This window comes from Primulina eburnea, chromosome 1 (genome assembly GCF_022965805.1).
Source record: "Primulina eburnea isolate SZY01 chromosome 1, ASM2296580v1, whole genome shotgun sequence".
Lineage (NCBI taxonomy): Eukaryota > Viridiplantae > Streptophyta > Magnoliopsida > Lamiales > Gesneriaceae > Primulina > Primulina eburnea.
In genome coordinates, this window is record NC_133101.1 from 43156050 (window position 1) to 43177248 (window position 21199).

The 21199-nt window shown below is 37.0% G+C and overlaps 1 protein-coding gene across 2 annotated transcripts; it reads right to left on the reverse strand.

Annotated features, from left to right (window-relative positions):
* Window positions 1-217: 217 nt before the first annotated feature.
* LOC140829966 (topless-related protein 3-like) lies at window positions 218-10685 on the reverse strand. 2 transcript variants are annotated; one of them, XM_073193257.1, is made up of 25 exons: window positions 10350-10685; window positions 9448-9627; window positions 9212-9325; window positions 6885-7043; window positions 6511-6685; window positions 6243-6372; window positions 5956-6038; window positions 5731-5866; window positions 5525-5634; window positions 5211-5280; window positions 5055-5128; window positions 4890-4985; window positions 4708-4800; window positions 3620-3747; window positions 3271-3505; window positions 2989-3153; window positions 2823-2906; window positions 2450-2602; window positions 2261-2371; window positions 1992-2171; window positions 1789-1917; window positions 1579-1674; window positions 1245-1427; window positions 980-1155; window positions 218-645 (listed from the first exon to the last, which is right to left on the reverse strand). In XM_073193257.1, exons 1-25 carry the CDS (start codon window positions 10427-10429, stop codon window positions 426-428), a joined length of 3360 nt encoding a protein of 1119 aa, XP_073049358.1. In that variant the 5' UTR covers window positions 10430-10685; the 3' UTR covers window positions 218-425. The 2 variants fall into 2 exon arrangements, with proteins under 2 accessions (XP_073049358.1, XP_073049350.1); XM_073193249.1 differs by having other exon boundaries at window positions 5956-6071.
* Window positions 10686-21199: the final 10514 nt, after the last annotated feature.

The window sequence follows — 21199 nt, forward strand, 5'->3', positions numbered from 1 at the left end:
CTTCATTTGCTATCTAGAAGTAAAAAACTTCAAAACGATGATTTTGCTTTCGAATAAGAGGATTATCGTAACGAAGATATTGAATAAATTTAAATAATGATTTAATATTCTAAAACAAAACAAAAAATTAATTTTAAAAAAACAATCAATCATATATTATAACACTTAACAAATATTACCTCGATTGCATTTTAATAACAAACAGAAATGCAGCAAATTAACACACAGGAAAACATATGCACAAATTAATATTAGAATGGTCAAAGATACACGTGGCAAATTACAGACGTTTCTTACAATATGAATATTTCTAGGCATGACAGAGCTTGACTTGATGAAGGGCAAAAGAGTGACCGAAAACCTACAATCTATACTGATTAAATATACGCACCAGTGACAAATTTAGAGGCAAAACAAAAGAAACTTCATCTTTGGACCTGATCTGGTGCATGGCTGCTAACAGTGATCGATGATGAACCAGGCCTACCGTTTAACATCGCATTCTCTGCTGGAGGAGATAGCCCCCATGTTCCTTCGGATTCTGAGGGTTCTATCACTTTGACAGATCCATCTGTCAATCCAACTGCGAATTGGTTTGGCTCCTGTGGATATGCAGCGATTGCAACTGGATATGCAGATTGGTTTCTGCGATGAAATATAAACTGTGTAAGATAATACCATTTACTCTTCTATTTAAGCACCAGGACATTGGACTGAGAAAAAAAAAAAAGAAAAGAAAGGATGCCACTGTAGAATTTGAATGATATCAGTGAGAAGAAAAAGCAGCATCGAAAAGTTCAACCCATAACATGAAGAGATCGTTTAATTTGAAGAAAAATGAATGACAATTAACGACTGTAGCATGAAGTCCCTTATTCTAAGCTTTTTGATCATTCATGAACCTAAATTATCATAAAAAAGAGTTGAAAATATTTGTGATGTTAATCACGAAGCCAAGAAGGTGACATGGTTTTCTTACCCATTAAATGCTGTCTGGGACATATATGCAGATGGGGCAATGCGGCATCTTAATCTCAGAGTATCAGCGTCAAAGATTCCAATATTACCATCGCAAAAGGAAGCAAAAACAAGTTGACTGTTGCAGGAGTACACAGCACATGATATTGGAGCAGAAAGAGCACCTTGCGGAAGCCACTGTTATGAGCAATATCCTTAGAACACAAGATCATAATAAATGCATCCAAAAGAATAAAAAAACACATTGTATTATGTAATTTCTTTACCTGCCGTATACGCTCCGTCTTGGAGGCATCATAAATTGCCAACTGCGTTTCATGGGATACAAGCATGCGAACCTGGTCTAAATGAAACTGCACCTGGGTATCACCAGGAGGTGCTTTGCCAGCTGGTAGTTGCAAGGGAACTGCCTTTCTCTTCTCCCATGAGTCAATGCTCCAAATGCAAAGCTGCATAAAGCCATTTATCAAGCAAGGAAACCAAATTTCCATTCCAATCACATATAATATTTCAAAAAGAAACTATTTTGACAAGACCGGAAAAAAGAACTTGCACAGCACTTTGTACAAGAGGGAAAAAAGAGTATAAAACAAAACTAACCTGAGCATCAGCACCAGAAGATACCAATATGTTGAGGTTAGTGGAAAAAGCTAAACCGGTAATGCGCTTCTGGTGGCCTTTCAGTTTTGATTTCACCTGTCAAGATGGCAATGCAACCTAATTAATTAGTAAATGTAAATTAGGCGCAAAAACGGGTGCACCACCACAAATAGCAGAAGTTACAAATAACATAGAACAGATAAAGTTTACCTCATCAACTCTGACATTGTAGATATGGATAGAAGAATCCTCCATTCCAATTGCTATTATGTTGTTATCTTGTGGGTGAAATGCCAAGAAAGTAGAAGCTGGTGGCGGTGGCATAAATGTAGTCATAACCTGACAGAATATAAAATACTAATACCAATATCTGGTCAATCAGAACACTTTGCATATGGAATCTGTGAACTTACCTTAAATGTCATCATGTTGAACAATGAAACCTTCCCACCACCAGCAGACATCACATAAGAGTCATTTTTAGAAAGAGCAATGCAGGGAACTGCTTCTTCAAGGTTGACACCTGTGCGGTCATTAGTCATAACAAGACCACTGTTTGGTTGCCATTGTTGTGGGACAACATTGGCAGTGGCCTTAGACAACAGCATATTTAGATATAATCTATGAAACGGATCGAATAAGCTGACAAACATGAGTTAAACACCTGAATTCATTCCATTACCTTTCCAATCGGATTTTGCTCACTGCGCACCCACTTCCACAGCTTCTGAATACCATTTGATCCAAGTGCTAGTATTCCAACACCTGAATTTGTATAAATAAGCCGTGCAACCTATACACAAAACAAGTATAGTAACATATACTGGAAAATTTTTACAAAAAAATTAAGCATACATTAATAGATAGATACCTTGCTGGTAGCATCAGTGCTATCTGGCATGGTTACCATGCGGCATTGCGCAGGGTCTAAAATTTCAGTCAACTGCCAGGGTTTAATCTTATTGTTAACATCATCCAAAGTTCTTGGCTTTTCCATGCTTCTACCCACGGAGTCAACACCATTCTGAAACAACAAGCCATAATTTGCAGTTCATAATCAGAAAGCAAAGGAAATGAGAGTAAGAAAGTAAGAGAACAAGTTGATTCCAAATTACTACGTATTTTTATCCAGGCAATCAACACAGAAAATAAACAAAAATAATCGAGAATGAGTTAACAGTGCCTTTGTACATTAGGTGATGAAAATTTGATATACAAGAATGGGTGATGAAAATTTGACATACAAGAACGGGCGATGGCCTAACAGGAGAGCTCCTCTCTACTTTACAATTTACAGGAGAAACATTTGCAACAGAAGATCCAGAGACCTGCTCAAAAGAAAGGAAAATATTGGCATGCAATGACATTGTCACTCAGCTAAAGATTAGGATGAACAAGAATATGTAGCACCTTAATCCCTGCTTCCATTGGAGATCTTAAAGCTTCGAAAGGTGAGGCTTCAACAGCTCTTAAGGACCTCATACCAGTAGCATTTGCTAAAATCTTGATTCCATTGTCAGCAGTGGTAACAGCAAGCAGATTCCCTTCCTTGTTAAATCTCAAGCGTGGAAGATTCTGCATCAAAATATGTTTCAGACTCGGATTTCTTAAATTTTTATCCCACAAAATAATAAAGGAGATAGTTTAGATATTATAAGATGTTAGTCATTACAAATAAAATTTACAACTTACCGGAAGACCACCTTCTGCATCTGTGCTCGTAAGTATGTTAATATTATCCATGTCCCAAAACTTAATTTGATTTTCCTCACCAACGGCCAGAAAGTGGTTCTGGGCTGTATCAAACTGCACAACACCATTTGACTTCTTCCTGAACCCAGTATAGGTTCTCTTTATGGCACCTTCACTTTCATTCCATTCCACTAGAAAGGAGTCCCCATCTTTACCTGTTCCACAAGAGAACAACCTAGAAAAGGAAAAAGAATGTCCATGAATGACTTGTATTAAAAAAATAACTTGACAAAGCACATGAATCAGCATAACCAGATGCATCAGAATTGAGTAACAAATGGTATCTTACCTACTTCCATCTGCACTATATAGCATAGTGGTGCACCAATGCCCAGGAGCATCATAGTCAACTCTGGATCCCATATTATCGTAAAGCCAAGCTTTAATTTTCCCATCAATAGCAGTTGAGAAAATAAACTGCAGCCACAAAAGAAGAAATTATTTAACACTTAAAGAGTGTCCTTTGATTATTAAGCAATAGATGCTGGCAAAAATGTTTGCATTCCAGTACTGTAGAAACCAAGTGACATCCTATACAAGAGTAGAAAACAAAGTGCACATGCAAGGAAATTAGTAACAGCTAAACAGAGCAGATCAAAAATTTGAAATATGCTTGGGCAAGAAGAAGGAACTTAACTAAAACAACTAATCTTTCAACGAGGATCGAATATGCTGCAAATACAGTTAATAACATGAATGATTTTGGGCCAGAGATGTAAAATAAAGAGATTTTTCCATAATCTAATATTCTCCCACTTCTAGTTTTGAAATTTCTCTACTGTATGTGAGAGCATGGTTTGGCTCACAAAAAAAAGCTTTTGCATTTGCAAAAGTTACTACATTTTATTCTTTGCTCACCCAGCAATTTTGGGAGCGTCTTTATTGTTTGCATTTCAAGTTCTTTGTAAGGTCTTTGTCTATCAAGTAAACACTTCGACATCCATTTTCAAAATTGCCAGGATTTCAGGAAAAAAACAAATTAATCTCCAGGTTAGGTTGAGGTCATTATGTGTCCTTTTTATACAGCACATGAACCTTTTAGGAGACATAAGGCTTGCAATTATGAGATTTGAGACCAAAATTAACTGTTAAAGATATTCCATCTCTCCAACGACCTCAACTTAAAATTGATTGCAAAAGGAATCCTCCACCCCAAAAAGAACCAGATCAAACGGGAAAGAAATGAGAGTAAAGAAGACAACCATAAATTATAGCATTCTTCAAGCAGAAATCCTCATATACCTGATTTTAGTAACTTTGCAAGCTACTCTTCATTAATGAAATAAAACTTTCCTCCTAAACTTTCATGTAGATTTTACAAGAATGAGCCAATACTGAACTTTTTTAAAAAAGAATATTCCTTCTCTGATGGAATACCTGAATATTCTCTTTCTGATGAGGACAAATAGAATAAACGGGTGCTTCATGCCCTTCGAAGTTAAAAAGTTTTCTTCCTGTTACATCCCACACCTGTTTCAAGTTTATCCTTCAGTCATTTGTGACAGCGATAAGAATCTAAATAGCATCTTTCCAAATGGATTTTAAAGTTTCCTCGTCACCTTTATCAACTTGTCATCTCCACAAGTCACAACACAGAGCTGTTTGTTTGGATGAGCAAAAGCAATGTCATTTACGCTTCCAATATGAGCATCAATCTGCAGAAACAATGAAATTAATACCTTTTGCTTCAAACACTTCAATGACTAAAAGAACACACACAATACCTCAAGATGCTGGCGCAGGTCACTTGGTCCCACAAAGGCATACAAATGGATTAAATGCTTGGAAAATGCAGCTCCTGCATCATTTAGAAACACATATTACAATCAACAGATCAGATACATTATTCTAACCACAGCATTTGGGGAATATAAATTTACCGCAGAAAGTCCCATCTGGGCTCCATGTAACTCGGTTCACAGCAAATGGTGCATCCTTCGCAGAAGAAGTCTGTTCAAAAGTTTCGCTTATAAGAAAACAGTAACAGCGACTGAAAAGTACAAAAGGAATGGTCATACAAATAATTGGAATTATGCTAGTTTTAAAAAAAAAAAGAATAGTCTAGGCTACAGCGCAACAACACTTGTACTGCAAAAAAAACCACTACTCGGAGTTACAGAATATAAGGGACGTGAATCATTATATGTAAAGGGGTATAATTACACAATAATAATATTCAGCCTTCATTATTAACCTGGAATGTTGATGTACAAGCTAGTATATCCCAGATTTTGAAGGACTTCGAACCCAGCTTCTCTCTAATTCCAGCTTCCCAAAGTATTATCTCGCCATTATTGCATCCCACTGGTAATAAACAATGTAAAAATTACAGCTGGTGCAATTCACATGGAGAAACATGGTCTAGATTTGTTTCAAACACAGACTACGAGAATATAATACCAAGAAGCAACATATGGTGTGAAGGATGAAAGTCCAAGCTTGTTACAGGAGATCCTTGATTCAATGTGAAAGCTACATTTCTTGGTAAGTCATCCAGGGACCAAGATACTGGTTGGCGAACAGTGGGATATGTAACCTGGACGTAGCATAATAATTATTGTTCAAAAACAAACAAAGAGCTTATTTTTTGTCGTATTATTTGTATTCTGAACACAACAGTCTTACCTCCTCAACTGATTGTGCAGGACGCAATCGCTTCATCAATTGCTCATGATCAGCATGCTGATACTCAACCATACCAAATGTAGCTGGAGGAGTAATTGGGCGCTTCAAGATAGAAACTGTTGTAAAATACAAAACGTGAAAGGAAAATACGATAAGCACCATAGCTATTTCACACGATTACCATCCCATCATATTTGTTGCAGAAAGAAACTCATAAAGAAAAAACAAAGCTTGCCACCAATCAGCTTCTTCAGCACCAAATTTCGGACAAATGTAGAAGTTTTCACCTTGATTAGGCTGGATAGGTAATGAAGATGCTGTAACAACCGCTGCGTGAACAGATGAAGTTGCAGCAGCATTCACCATCCAACCAGCTAAAGCATTAGCATTGGCAGCCGCTGCTGCAGGTGGGAAGGGCTGCAAGCATTGAAAAGAAGTGGATATGGATTATTTGGCGAGCATCATATCATATATAAAACAAATGTAGATGATTGGACCACAAGGACAAAATAGAATCCATAAAGAGCATCATCATAATAAAACATTCTTGTATACCCCATGAGCTCCAAGTGATGTGTAAGCAACAGGCTTCGCAACTGCAGTATTGGGAAGATTGACAGGAGTTGGAGCCAGAGCCCCATTTGGAGGATTGCATGTGTGATCAGTGAACAAGGTTTTGATGTCTGGGTTTGGCCTTGGATTTTTACAGAGCTGGTGCTGCCAATTCAGACTGCAAAGACAAAGTTAAAAACTTCAAATATGCAGCAAAATCGGAAAAAGACAAAAGATAAATAGCACAAAAGTTTGCCACTCTCAACAATATACACACGGAGAAGAAACAAGGGATTGAAATTCATGGCACGTGGCATAACAGCAATTGATCCCACAGCACGCAATGACATGGTTGTAGAAATCAGAGACCAGTATACCTTTGATTGATAAGGGTTCTCAATCTAGAGGACTTCAAAGTAGGAAAAACAAGCTTTTCGCGGAAAAGAGGATTTGCTTCAATTAGCTTTTTGAGCTCAATCAACATTATGCTACGAGCTGTCTTAGTGTCACCATACTTGGAGAGCTGCTCATTTTCCCTGCCATCAATAAAGTTTAATAAATTTTGGATAAACAAAAGTTTCCATTTTAATTTCCACTATAACATATTCTTTTATCAATGGGTAACTTTTGGAAACAAATAATTAAATTTCACAACAAAAAAGAGATTTATTTAGTTAATTAACGATAATACCACAAAATTTAGCTCACAAGTTCCTTCATTACTCCTCAGTCCTCGATTTATATAAGTTATGTAATATGTCATTCATATCAGGGAAAAAAAGAGGTATAACTAAATAAAAAGAAACGTCATGTCTACCACACAACCAACACAAATCCACTTCCTTGGACATCGAGGAAGGTGTCTTTAAAGTTACAATTCAAACTATTTCTTTCCTAATTTCTTTTCCTAAGCCAGCTATCAGCAGCAAAGCAACAGTTCTTCACCATTACAATTGTATAACATAAAATAATCAAATCCAATCCCTCTCTGGTAGGTCTCAACCGTTACATATTTGTTTTGATAAACAAAATAGTAGTTATATTGCTAGCATATTTTATGCACAGTTGGTTGTGGCATAGAAACAAAATTACTATTTTAATGATAGTTTGGCATAATCGCTTGTAGTAATATTTAAAAATAATCATAAGGATGATTTGATAAATGATGAACTATCCAGTAGAACTAACCCAAAGAAACATCCCAAAAAATTCCCAACTGGTATGTCACGGCGATATATCTAACTATTAGTTTTCTATGCAACTATATATGCATCGTTCAAGAACAAGCCAAGTGCTGCCTGCTTAGGAGCTAAGAGCCAAGAGAGGGTTGAAAGCTATTCTTAGAAGATTGAAGAAAAAACAACTCACATTTACAGAACCTTTTGAGAGTTTTAGGTGCCAATTCAATTAAAATCCAACAGCACAAAATATTAAAGAAATGAATAATTAGATTGGTTGAATGAGAGATTAGCTTGCAGACCATGACAACATATAAAATAATTCCATACAAACTGAAAGAAGAGCTATTCAGTGCTTAACTGATGTTGTCAGTGTTTAATTGGCATGTTGGCCGACATAAAATTACACGAGGGATTGTCTTGCCATTTGTACAAGAGTTTGCCAAGTGGATTCCTTTCAGGAGTGGAAGAAGTGCAGAGAAGGATTTATCCTTCGAATATCTATAACCTTGTGTGTTATTTACATTCCACAAATTTTATGTTTAATCACTCATTCAGTCAAGTATTTTGAATATGTTTATATTCTTTCCTGTAAATGGTTTTCCTGCCTCTGCTATTACTCAACCAAAGCCTGCCGTATTGCTTCAATTCCAGCAATCACTTCGCATCTGCCCTCGGTTCTAAATACTATTACATCTTGTCCAATGTCATACGTACATATATTTCAACACAAATAAAATGATAACTTTTCACTTCACTTGGATCAATAAGAGTCTACAATGTTATTTCAAAAAGGGTAGTCCACGACAACTTCAGGACACTTTGAGATTAACAAAACAATTGCGATAAAATATTGTCATTTTCTCAACATTCCTCTGGGCTCTGACACCATCTATAATAGAGAACACTCCATTACAAATGAAGGTACGAACTCTTAGCATGTGTTGGGCTCTTGTCGATCTTGTAATGAAAATATATATTTAGCTTGTGTTGGATAGCAAACATAAACATTTGTAGTGAATCATAAATATATCTTCAGACAATCTTCAACAGCCATGTAAGTTTGTCGATATCCATTGTCATATAGTATAAATAGTTTCAGGAGAATGATTCCTAGTTTGATAGAGACAAAAGTCGATCTCATGCACACACAAGTAATATGATCAAACAATAAAAGTGAAACCTTTTCGTTGGTCATCCATATTTATCTATTCACGAACTTCACACACATTTTCAAGATCAGAGGAGCCACAAAATTCTTTCAATGTATATTTTTATTTCTAAAATATAGATGAAGAAGATTCATAATTACATTGAGATTTTTATGTTTCAAAGCAATTTTATGAGAACGACTTCTTCAATTTAATTTACCATTTAAAAACATCAGCAATAAAATTTAGTAAAGAAATCATATACTAAATTTAAAAACCCGCAAGTTAAAGACGGCAATAATTTCCGAGAGAATAATGAAAAAGACATGAATTATAACCAGTTGAGTTCTTGAACCCTGTTTAATGGAAAGTTACCTGAAATTGCCAAGCGTTAACAGCTGAGTGATTTCTTTATACAAATCTTCGTTGAATGTTGAGAACACTTTCAAGTCATTCACCAGAATTTCGACTGCCTTTGCTTTGTCTTGCCTAATGATAGAAATTTTAGTAATCAAATGGGAAGAAGTAAAATATTTTTAATGAAACAAATTGAATTATATCATGTAGAAATATATTTAAAGTTTACTACCAAGTACAAGTTTTGAGTTTACCTATCAAGAGCTTCAAGATACTTTTGTTTTCGTATCTCAAAAAAAATCTTCATTGAATATCTGTTGTCATCAACTTTTGTAAACCCAGACAAGTATTTCTCAACTTCCTCCCAATCACCAGCATGCACTTTCTCTTCAAAGTATTTCATATTAAAGAAAAATCCGGATTCTTGCTCGAGCCTACAAGATAGAGTAACAAATGATTGATGAAGTTAAGACTCAAGCATTCTAGTGCTATATCATTCTCACATTGAGTTAAAACGGAAGGAAATAAGGCAGTTCACAGTTATTACAGTTGAAAAAAACACTCTTCAAATAACACAGACGCCAACTTCTCTACTTAATAACTTGTCGAACAGAAGCAGGATTTCTAATTCCGTTATTCATGGTCGTTCTCTTTCAAACCCGAAACAATTACAGAAGTATAGGTCATCAAATATTATTCAACTTGATATGTATTTGTCTCGTTTTCCTCCATAGACAGATATTAATTGAATCTTTAACATCATCTAAGGTGATCTAAATATGTCATGTTAACCAAGTGCCTGAGAAGTAATAACAGGTGATAATCGAAAAACAATCAACTGCCATAAGTTTAGTTTCAAAATTCGTCTAAAAGCAAAAGCTGGTAATAAAACTTATGTAACTAAAACAACTAATCATACCAAATCAACTGTTTGCATTCTCCTATTTTCTTATTGGCTTTAAAAATAAATAATTGCAAATTACTAAAGTTCCGTACTTTACCATCACATCCTCATAAAAAAATCCTCAATCACATGTACACACACTGACACACACAAAAACCAACAGAAAACAACAGCAAAAAAAAAGAGTTGCTAACTTCAACCACATAAAAAAATCAAAATATAATAGAAAAAAAAGGCAGAAGCTTAAGACACCTGTGTACAGACTCCTTGAATTTCTCCTCCTCCAGAAACTGAAGTATCAAGAAAACTAACTCCCTGCTCAGAGACGACATTTCCCACCTAAGACTCAACAAAATCAACAGATCGGCGCCCCCAACAACAAATCTCAGCCGCTAACCGACGGAACCTCAGCCCCAAATTTCACTATCCTCCTAGGGTTTTCTCCGTCGGGCTCACAATAGAAAGGGAAAGAAAGGCTGCGACGAGAGAAATCGGAGAGAGAGTACGATATATACATACATACATGCGATGTCTATACATATACAGAGAGAGAAAGTCGAATTGGAGGTGGTGGTGGGGAAAAAAGACTTGGTCTCGCTATCTTCGATGCGTTTGGCAGGGGTCTTCTTTTTCCCACTGACTTATCACTGATAAGTTGTATGACTTATATACTCATATTGACATATCAGCGATAAGCACTCTGCAAATCAGAATGCGTGACACGGAGGATAAAGTGTTGTGAGTGGCCGGATTTGAAATGGAAGACTTAAATGTACTTAATCTTGGGGTTTGGGTTACGTCCATAGATGCTATATATAGGTCTGCATCATGTCGCTTTCCTCATTTAATTACAAGCAACAAAATTTTAAAGATATTTAATTTATTATTATTATTATTATTATTATTATTATATAAAATTCACTTATAAAAACACATTTTAATAATTTTGGTATGATTTTTTCATTAACTTATATTTTTCCCATTTTGTTACATTAACATTTTAAATTTGATTTTTATACATTAAATTTTATCTTTTGTCGATTGTTATCTAATTGTTAACATGATAACTTAACAAGCCAATATTTTTCAAAATCTTGTTATTATTTTCTAGTGTCACTTCAACAATTTCTGGTTTTAATACCTCAACAATTATATCAAAATAGTCGAAATTTAAAAATTAGTGTACCAAATAAATTTCACTATATATGTTATGTTTTAAGTTTCTTAATCTCATAAATAAGTAATCCAATTTCGTAGCTTCGTTTAAAAAAATATTTCATTTTCTCTAATAATGATTATCAAATTTTTATATCATAGTTTTTTAATCTTCATATTTACTTTTGTTTTTTAAAAATAATACTTATATTAAAATATATTCTTATTTATAAATTTTTTTGTTTTAATTAAAGTAATGATGTTTTTATTTAAAAAAATATCATATAAATGTTTGAATCATAAGTTACATCATATTATTCATTACTAAACAGACTAATAAATTTGCATAATTATATTTGATAACAACAATTAAACATCGAGAATCGAATAAATCAACCATCTTATAATCCAAATAAAAACATAACAATAATCTTAATCTTAAACAACAATACAATCATATCAATTCACAATCTTGCATGAGAATACGAGAAACCAAATAAAATCTCCACTGGATCACTACCAAAAACCCAATTACTCTAGCTACTACTCTGACCGTCCGAACTGTCCAACTTAAGACATGTCTCATGGAATGAGGTGTCCAAAATGTAAACAAGAACGTGAGCGATAGTCATCCAATAAGAAAATGTACGAGTACATAAACCAATATGATGCATGTGAAATGAAATATGTTGGATATCAAGGATCAAGTCCAGAAGCGCCTGAGTGTGTAGACTTTGTTCTGTCATAGTCATGTTTTGGATCACACATTCATCATCAAGATATGGACCTACAATGTCCACAACCCACAGGTCTCATCAGACACTATAGCTCTCAATACCCAATCATCCACATACAGAACTGTTAGAGTAGGTGCCCGTCGAGCCAAGTGTTGGCCGAGTGTTCACAATGAAACTCTATGTATAAGCAATCTTTATTTTAATAATATTTGAAATTATTGTTTTGGCAAATCTTTATCCGTATACACATGCTAGTTGCATAAATAAAGCCCTTGAATATACAAATAGTAGAAAGAATATGAGATGCTCATATCATGAGTATCATGAAACTCATATTTGGAATACTGTATATTCTAAACAGTTCCTAGTCGATTCAGCCGCCGCTAAGAAGGATATAGGCCGCTAGAGTTCGAGACTAGTATCTGCGATGTGAGTACCATGTTTCATTGGTAGGGGACATTGTGATGTCCGAACATGCAGATAGGTGCTCCTGGTAGAGTGCACTGAACAACCCTCCATAAAAGGACTTTCCAAGTGGTTCTCACTTATCGAGTGGAAAAGTCCCAGTTTATGGTTGTACACCATTAGTCCTTATGACCCGGGACAACATTGAGACTCTATGTGCTAGAATTACACTTTGACTTGTTTACCGACTCTCATGGGGTCATCAGGTGGCAAGGTTGGGTGTTCTGTCGAAACATATAGGAGTCGATGCATAGTAGTCGGGGATTCACCGCTTACCTTCGGGTATGGATATCCTATGTGTTCTCATGTATGTGTAGGTTGAAATCTCTGATCAGAGTATGGTGGTAATTATGAAAGGGGTTTCATAGTTTACACCATCGATGCAACTACGACATGACACATAGTATCGATTCATTGACAACTCTCGATAAACCAATGGTTGTCGAATCGATCGGGATATATGAGTTGAAGGGACCGTACTGTACGCTAACCATAATTGAATGGTTCTTGCAGGCACTATCATTTGATACCTAGGGAATCATGTAAGCGATGCCGCTATGCGTTTAACATGATTGGTTGGGTACTATCAGACTTGAGTTCTGACGTTCTTGTTATCAAGGTGTTGATAAGTAAGAATGGAGCAATTGGGGTATGCTCAAATAAAGACATGTTTAGTCCGAATCACATGGAGATGTGAACCCACGGCTAGTTGTATCAATGAACCATTGAGGGACACACAAGTACTAGCTTTTTAGATCCCGTTGAGAAGTAAAAATAGTTCAATGTGTTGAACGGCTTATAAAGGAGTTTATAAGCGTAAGGAAAATTAGAAGTATGACTTCTATAAAGGAGAAAATAGTTCAATGTGTTGAACGGCTTATAAATGAGTTTATAAGCGTAAAGAAAAATAGAAGTATGTTGGAAACGAAATTCCGGCGTTTGACAAAAGATTGACCAACTGATTCTAGCAACTGAATTGGACTAAATGATCGACGTAACTGAACACGTCATCAGTCAACTGATCGCTTCAAAAGTATATTTCATCGTCAACTGATCTTTACTAGTTGATCTCTCAGCTGTACACGTCATCAGTTGAAAGCGACAAACGACATATAGTACAGCCATCTGCAACTGGTAGTGGCTCGCCGCATTTCAGAAATAAACAATGTACTATTGTCAGGATATATCGACGTGGCAATCAACGGTTAGAGTATTCAAATATCTTTAATGTTACCGTTGAGAGGGAAGCCTATAAATAGTCGAAGGCAGCAGCTGAAGCAGTATCGCATTCTCAGTTATCTTACTTGCTGTTACGCTGCAAAAATATCCGCTCACACTCAGAAATCAAGCTCACGCTTATCAGTTTTATCAGTAGTATTCTAGACTACGCTCTTGAGCTTTCATAGCACTTTGTAATAGATTGATAGAATTTCTAAATTGTGCTAAGATGAGTTACGATCTGTGAAGAACCTAAAGGGGGGGTGAATAGGTTCTTTTAGGCCCTTTAGCGTTTTTAAAACGAGTTTGCAAAAATTGCAAGCGGAAGACTTGAGGGACAATCACAAATAAAATGAATGCGTAAAGTAAGTGCGTAAAATAAATGCGTAGTAAAGTAAATGCGTAAAGTAAAGAGGGATAGAGATGTTTATGGAAGTTCGACGAAGAATCGTCTACGTCTCCCCTTCTCGATGAGGATCGAGGTATCACTATATCGACTTGGCTTTAGGAGCTCCAAGCTAGCTTTTACAACCACGCCTCGATGCGTCTACTTGGCCTTGAGGGCTCCAAGGATAGCCACGAACTTTACAACCCACTCGAGAGTATTACTCTTTTTCTACAACTCTTTTGATATTACAACTCTTTTAATCAACGCACACAAGAGATAGTAGAAAGCTTTGTAAGAGACAAGAGAGAGTGGAGTGGGATGATTGAAAATGCATCCTCAAAGGCCTATTTATACTAGTCTTGGACGCCAAGGTTCGGATCTTCTGTTTATGCTTCGGAACGTCCGATGTGATTGAAATCAATTTGCGTAATTCTGGGATGACTTCGGATCGTCCGTTCTTGACTTCGTAGGGTCCGAACATATGCTTCGGAGGGACCGATCCAGCTTCGTTTCTTCCGAACAGTTCTTTCAGACAGTGTATGACAGCTTCGGAAGGTCCGAACTCAAGTTCGTACCGTCCGAACATTCCCGCGTTTCCAGAGATTTGAAATCTTCAACACTTCGTAGCGTCCGATCATGTCCTTCGTAGCGTCCGAAATCTTACTCAATCAACAGTCAGATCAATTTGTCTCCGCATTCAAGTGATTTGATTGCTTGTGTTCGGAACGTCCGATCACGTCTTCGGACCGTCCGAACTGGCTCCTCGCAGCTTCCGAACAGCTTCCACTTTGCTTCTGATCGACACCTTTTCGGAACGTCCGAACCAACTTCGGATCTTCCGAACGTAACTTTGTTCTTAATTTCCTGCATGCCTCAATATAAAACATTAGTATATTTTTAAGCCAAGTTTTGGTATCATCAAAACAAAAACTTTGGGATATGTTACAGCATTAAAAACATTAATCTCATCCTCGAGATTTGTATGCGTTTAAGGCGTAACAATCTCCCCCTTTTTGATGATCACAAAACTTGGTTAAAAATTGAGAAACAATAATCAACATAATCTAAATTATTATTAAATAACTCCCCCTTAATCAAATAACAAGTCTAAGAGGTTGAATTAAGGCGAATTTATTTAATAACCATTTAATAGCAATTTTAACCAAATAAATTCTCCCCCTTTTTGTGATAAGCAAAAAGACATAAACATAAAGAGAGACAAATAAACAGGTAAAATATCCACTAATAAATGCAAGTCTTTTATGAAACAAAAATAACAAAAACATAATCTAAGAATCCGCATCCCGCGACTCTATATGGCTCGGTTCGGACGATCCGAACACGTTCGGTGGATTCCGAAGTAGCCAAGATGAGGAACACCTAAATTTTAAAATATTTAGCACATAAATGAATGTTGAGCCATAATTATGGATAAATACAATTAATTTGTATTATCCGACATTATAATGCTCACATTAATAATACTCCCCCTCAATTTAACAAATATGTACGAGAGTATTCGACTAGTGTTTACAACTCAATCATGCCAAGTTCACCACGCAAACGAGTAAAAGTAGATTCATCTAGTGGTTTTATAAAAATATCAGCAATTTGATTCTTGGTGTCAACATAGTGAAGTTCAACATCATTTTGCTCAATGTGATCACGAATGAAATGATGTCGAATGTCAATATGTTTAGTACGAGAATGTTGAACTGGATTCTTTGTTAGACATATGGTGCTTGTATTATCACAAAAGATTGGAATTTTTGAAAAAGTAACACCATAGTCGAGTAATTGATACTTCATCCAAAGAATTTGTGCACAACAACTACCGGCAGCCATATACTCGGCCTCGGTCGTTGAAAGTGCAACACAGTTTTGCTTTTTAGAAAACCATGACACCAAGCAATTTCCCAAAAAGAAACAAGTTCCACTAGTGCTCTTTCTATCCACCTTATATCCTCCAAAGTCGGCATCACAGTAAGCTTTTAAATCGAAAAATGAGTTCTTAGAATACCATAATCCGAGATTTGGAGTATTTGAAAGATATTTGAAAATGCGTTTTAAGGCGAATAAGTGTGATTCCTTTGGACATGATTGAAATCGTGCACACAAGCAAACACTAAACATAATGTCAGGTCTACTAGCAGTCGCATAGAGTAGGGAGCCAATCATGCTACGAAATAACTTTTGGTCAACAGGTTTACCTCCCTCATCTTTGTCGAGTCTGACTGTCGTGCTCATAGGTGTGGATGAGGCTTTGGAAGACTCCATCCCAAACTTTTTTAGCATCTCCTTGATGTACTTCCCTTGGTTGACAAAGAAACCATCCTTGCATTGCTTGATTTGGAGACCAAGGAAGTAGTTGAGTTCGCCCATCATGCTCATCTCAAAGTGATCCTGCATAAGCTTAGAAAAATCTCTACACAAGTGTTCATTAGTAGCACCAAAAATAATATCATCTACATATATTTGTACTATCAGCAAATCATTATTTTTAGTCAAGGTAAATAAGGTAATATCAACTTTACCTCTACAAAAACCATTAGACAGCAAAAAGGTAGATAATTTCTCATACCACGCTCTAGGAGCTTGTTTCAAACCATACAAAGCCTTATCAAGTTTATACACATAATCAGATAAGTGCACATCTTCAAAACCAATAGGTTGCTCAACATACACTTCTTCTTTCAAATCACCATTAAGAAAAGCACTTTTAACATCCATTTGAAACAATTTAAAGTCTCTAGAGCAAGCAAAAGCAAGTAGCATGCGAATGGATTCTAGTCTAGCAACAGGGGCATAAGTCTCATCATAATCAATTCCCTCTTCTTGACTATATCCTTTAGCTACTAGCCTAGCTTTATTTCTAGTGATTGTACCATGCTCATCTAACTTGTTCCTAAATACCCATTTAGTTCCTATGACAGGTCTATCAGTGGGTCTAGGTACAAGATTCCAAACTTTATTCCTTCTAAATTCATTTAGTTCATCTTGCATAGCAATAATCCAAGAATCATCAAGTAAAGCTTCTTCTATGTTCTTAGGCTCTATGTGAGAAAGAAAAGCAAGATAATTGCACATATTAGAAGAGCGAGTAGATACTCCCTTCGATGGGCTACCAATGATGAGGTCCATGGGATGATCCTTGTGTGTAGTCCACTCCTTCGGAAGAGGTGCGTCCTCTTGATCTTTAGGAACATCATCTAGGCTTGTGGACTCCAACTTTTCGCCAAGGATATCTATATCATCATCATCAGAAACAACAGTTCTAGGCAAGCAAGGGTTAGTTTCATCAAATATGACATGAATAGATTCTTCAACTAGTAAAGTACGTTTATTAAAGACTCTATATGCTTTGCTAGAAGTAGAGTAACCAAGAAAGATACCTTTGTCCGATTTAGCATCGAACTTACCCAGGTTGTCCTTACCATTGTTGTGGATGAAGCATTTTGATCCAAAAGCGCGGAAGTAAGAAATGTAAGGCTTTCTCCCTCTCCATAGTTCGTATGGAGTTTTCTTGAGAATTGGCCTTATTGATACGCGATTGATGATGTAACAAGCAGAACTCATTGCTTCAGCCCAAAAATATTTTGGTAGAGAATGCTCACATAGCATGGTCCTTGCAATCTCTACTAGGGTCCTATTCTTCCTCTCAACGACACCGTTTTGTTGAGGAGTTCTAGGACAAGAAAAGTTGTGACCAATGCCTTTGCTTTGACAAAAAATTGAAAAATTTTCATTTTGAAATTCCGTTCCGTGGTCACTACGGATTTGTTTGATCAAAAGATTTTTCTCATTTTCAACCTTTTTGACAAAAATTTTGAAATGATCAAAGGCATCATTTTTGTGGGCTAAAAACAATGTCCAAGTAAAACGTGAAAAATCATCTACAATGACAAAAGCATAAGATTTTCCTCCTAGACTAGTTGTCCTCGAGGGACCACATAAATCTAGGTGAAGTAATTCAAGGGGCATAGAAGTGGATACAAAATTTTTATTTTTAAAAGATTCCTTTGTGTGTTTACCAAGTTGACAAGTATCACAAAAAGAATCTAATTTTAAATTCAGCTTTGGCATTCCGGAAACTAGGTCAAGTTTTAAAAGTTTTTCTATGGTGCTCATCCCAACATGACCAAGTCGTCTATGCCAAAGAATGTTGTCATCAACATTTAATGTTACAAGGCTTTTTATTTTTGAAAAAGATGAAATCTTTAAATCGACCTTGTAAACATTTTCACTTCTATAACCTTTGAAACTAATGGTTTTGTCAGTTGTGAGTGATACAGTGCAATCGTGTGGTGTGAATTTGACTTCATAACCCCTATCGCACAATTGACTAATGCTTAGGAGGTTATGTTTAAGCCCTTTCACAAGAAGTACATCATCAATAATAGTAGAGTTAGATATACCGATTGAGCCGATGCCTTCTATGATCCCTTTGCTGTTGTCTCCGAAGGTCACCGATCCCTTTTCTTTTGGTCGAATGGATTGTAGCAGCTTCTTTTCTCCCGTCATGTGTCGAGAGCATCCACTGTCAAGATACCAAGTGCTCGATGACTTGTCTCCCCTTTGTCCCTACAAGGTTGAGATACAGTTTGATAGTTGGTACCCGTTTCTTTGGGTCCTTTGGGGTTAGTAGTAGTTGGGGATTTGGGGATCCATTTCCAATAACTATTCTTGTTGTGTTGGTGTCTAAGTTTCTTGCATTTAGGTCTTATGTGGCCTATCTTACAACAGTAAGTGCATGTTGGTGGTGTTCTTGGTTTTGCCTTTGCGATAAGACTAGCGAAGTTGACTGATTTCTTTTCATATCCTAGACCTCCTTTGTCGAAGTTACACCTTTGCATGCTCAAGAGGTTTTCTAGTTTACCGCTACTCACATTGAACTTGTTGAAGGCTTTCTCTAAGTCTCTTAGGTTTGTCTTGAGCTTAGTGTTGTCATGCATCCTAGCTTCTAGTTCAGTTTTAAGTTGCTTATTCTCATTTCTAAGTGACTTAGCCTTATTGTACATACTAGTGTAAGCGGAGAGTAATTCATCGTAAGAGGGTACCTCGTCGTCATCCGAGTCGGTCAGATGATCTTCCTTCGCCATGAAGCATAGGGTAGACTCCTCTTCGTTGTCGCTGTCGCTCCACGTGGCTAGAAGGGCCTTTTTCTTGTCTTTGCTGGCCTTCTTCTTGGAGGGACACTCGTTTGCATAGTGACCCTTTTGTTGACAGTTGTAGCAGGTCACTTCCTTCTCAAACTTTTTGTCTTTCTTGTTGAAGTTGGAACTCCGCATGAATCTTTTGAACTTTCTAGTGAGGAGTGCCATTTCTTCATCGTCGCTATCTTCAAGTTGACTGGTCAAGGCGATCCCTTTCGCCTTTACTTTATCGTCATCTTTCTTTGTCTCCTTCCGGGTAGATACTTCAAGTTCATGGGTCTTTAGGGTCCCATGAAGTTGATCAAGGTCGTAGGATGCCGCATCTCCCTTGTTGGATTCAATGATAGCCGTGCGCTTTGCATCCCATTCCGCCGGTAATGCTCGAAGGGCTCTCCTCCACACTTGTTTAGTTGGGTAGTTCTCACCAAGTTGGGCAAGCTCATTGATGATTTGGGTGAGCCGCCGGAACATGGTGTCGATATCCTCCTTGGGTTCCATCTCAAAGGTCTCGTACTTGAGTTGGAGAAGGTCTATCTTCGTTTCTTTGACTTGATTGGTTCCCTCGTGGCAAATCTCCAATTTGTCCCAAATCTCTTTGGCGGAGGTGCAAGCCGAGATTCGGTTGTATTCATTCATATCTAGAGAACAATGAAGAATATTCATAGCTTTAGCATTTTGAGAGATAAGTTTCATATCGTCCTTGGTGAAGTCATCCATTCCCTTAGGAATTTCCTTATTATCCACCGTTTTCATGGGGATATAGGGACCTTTCACCGTTATTTTCCAAAGGTCGTAATCGACGGATTGGATGTATAGAGATATTCTATTTTTCCAATATCCGTAATTAGTACCATTGAAAAGAGGGGGACGATTTGTGGATTGTCCTTGGGCATACTCGCTTGCTAGATTGGCCATTTAAAAGATTTTGAAAAACCTGGCTCTGATACCACTTGAAGAACCTAAAGGGGGGGTGAATAGGTTCTTTTAGGCCCTTTAGCGTTTTTAAAACGAGTTTGCAAAAATTGCAAGCGGAAGACTTGAGGGACAATCACAAATAAAATGAATGCGTAAAGTAAGTGCGTAAAATAAATGCGTAGTAAAGTAAATGCGTAAAGTAAAGAGGGATAGAGATGTTTATGGAAGTTCGACGAAGAATCGTCTACGTCTCCCCTTCTCGATGAGGATCGAGGTATCACTATATCGACTTGGCTTTAGGAGCTCCAAGCTAGCTTTTACAACCACGCCTCGATGCGTCTACTTGGCCTTGAGGGCTCCAAGGATAGCCACGAACTTTACAACCCACTCGAGAGTATTACTCTTTTTCTACAACTCTTTTGATATTACAACTCTTTTAATCAACGCACACAAGAGATAGTAGAAAGCTTTGTAAGAGACAAGAGAGAGTGGAGTGGGATGATTGAAAATGCATCCTCAAAGGCCTATTTATACTAGTCTTGGACGCCAAGGTTCGGATCTTCTGTTTATGCTTCGGAACGTCCGATGTGATTGAAATCAATTTGCGTAATTCTGGGATGACTTCGGATCGTCCGTTCTTGACTTCGTAGGGTCCGAACATATGCTTCGGAGGGACCGATCCAGCTTCGTTTCTTCCGAACAGTTCTTTCAGACAGTGTATGACAGCTTCGGAAGGTCCGAACTCAAGTTCGTACCGTCCGAACATTCCCGCGTTTCCAGAGATTTGAAATCTTCAACACTTCGTAGCGTCCGATCATGTCCTTCGTAGCGTCCGAAATCTTACTCAATCAACAGTCAGATCAATTTGTCTCCGCATTCAAGTGATTTGATTGCTTGTGTTCGGAACGTCCGATCACGTCTTCGGACCGTCCGAACTGGCTCCTCGCAGCTTCCGAACAGCTTCCACTTTGCTTCTGATCGACACCTTTTCGGAACGTCCGAACCAACTTCGGATCTTCCGAACGTAACTTTGTTCTTAATTTCCTGCATGCCTCAATATAAAACATTAGT

Bases quoted from the DNA above. Each gene is read 5' to 3' on its own strand.
- LOC140829966 (XM_073193249.1), bottom strand. From the start codon at position 10,429: ATGTCGTCTCTGAGCAGGGAGTTAGTTTTCTTGATACTTCAGTTTCTG. The intron at 6,686-6,884 runs GTATACTGGTCT...TTGTCTTTGCAG, and splicing joins AGAACCCTTATCAATCAAAG to TCTGAATTGGCAGCACCAGC. The intron at 4,801-4,889 runs GTGACGAGGAAA...AACTTGAAACAG, and splicing joins GAGATGACAAGTTGATAAAG to GTGTGGGATGTAACAGGAAG.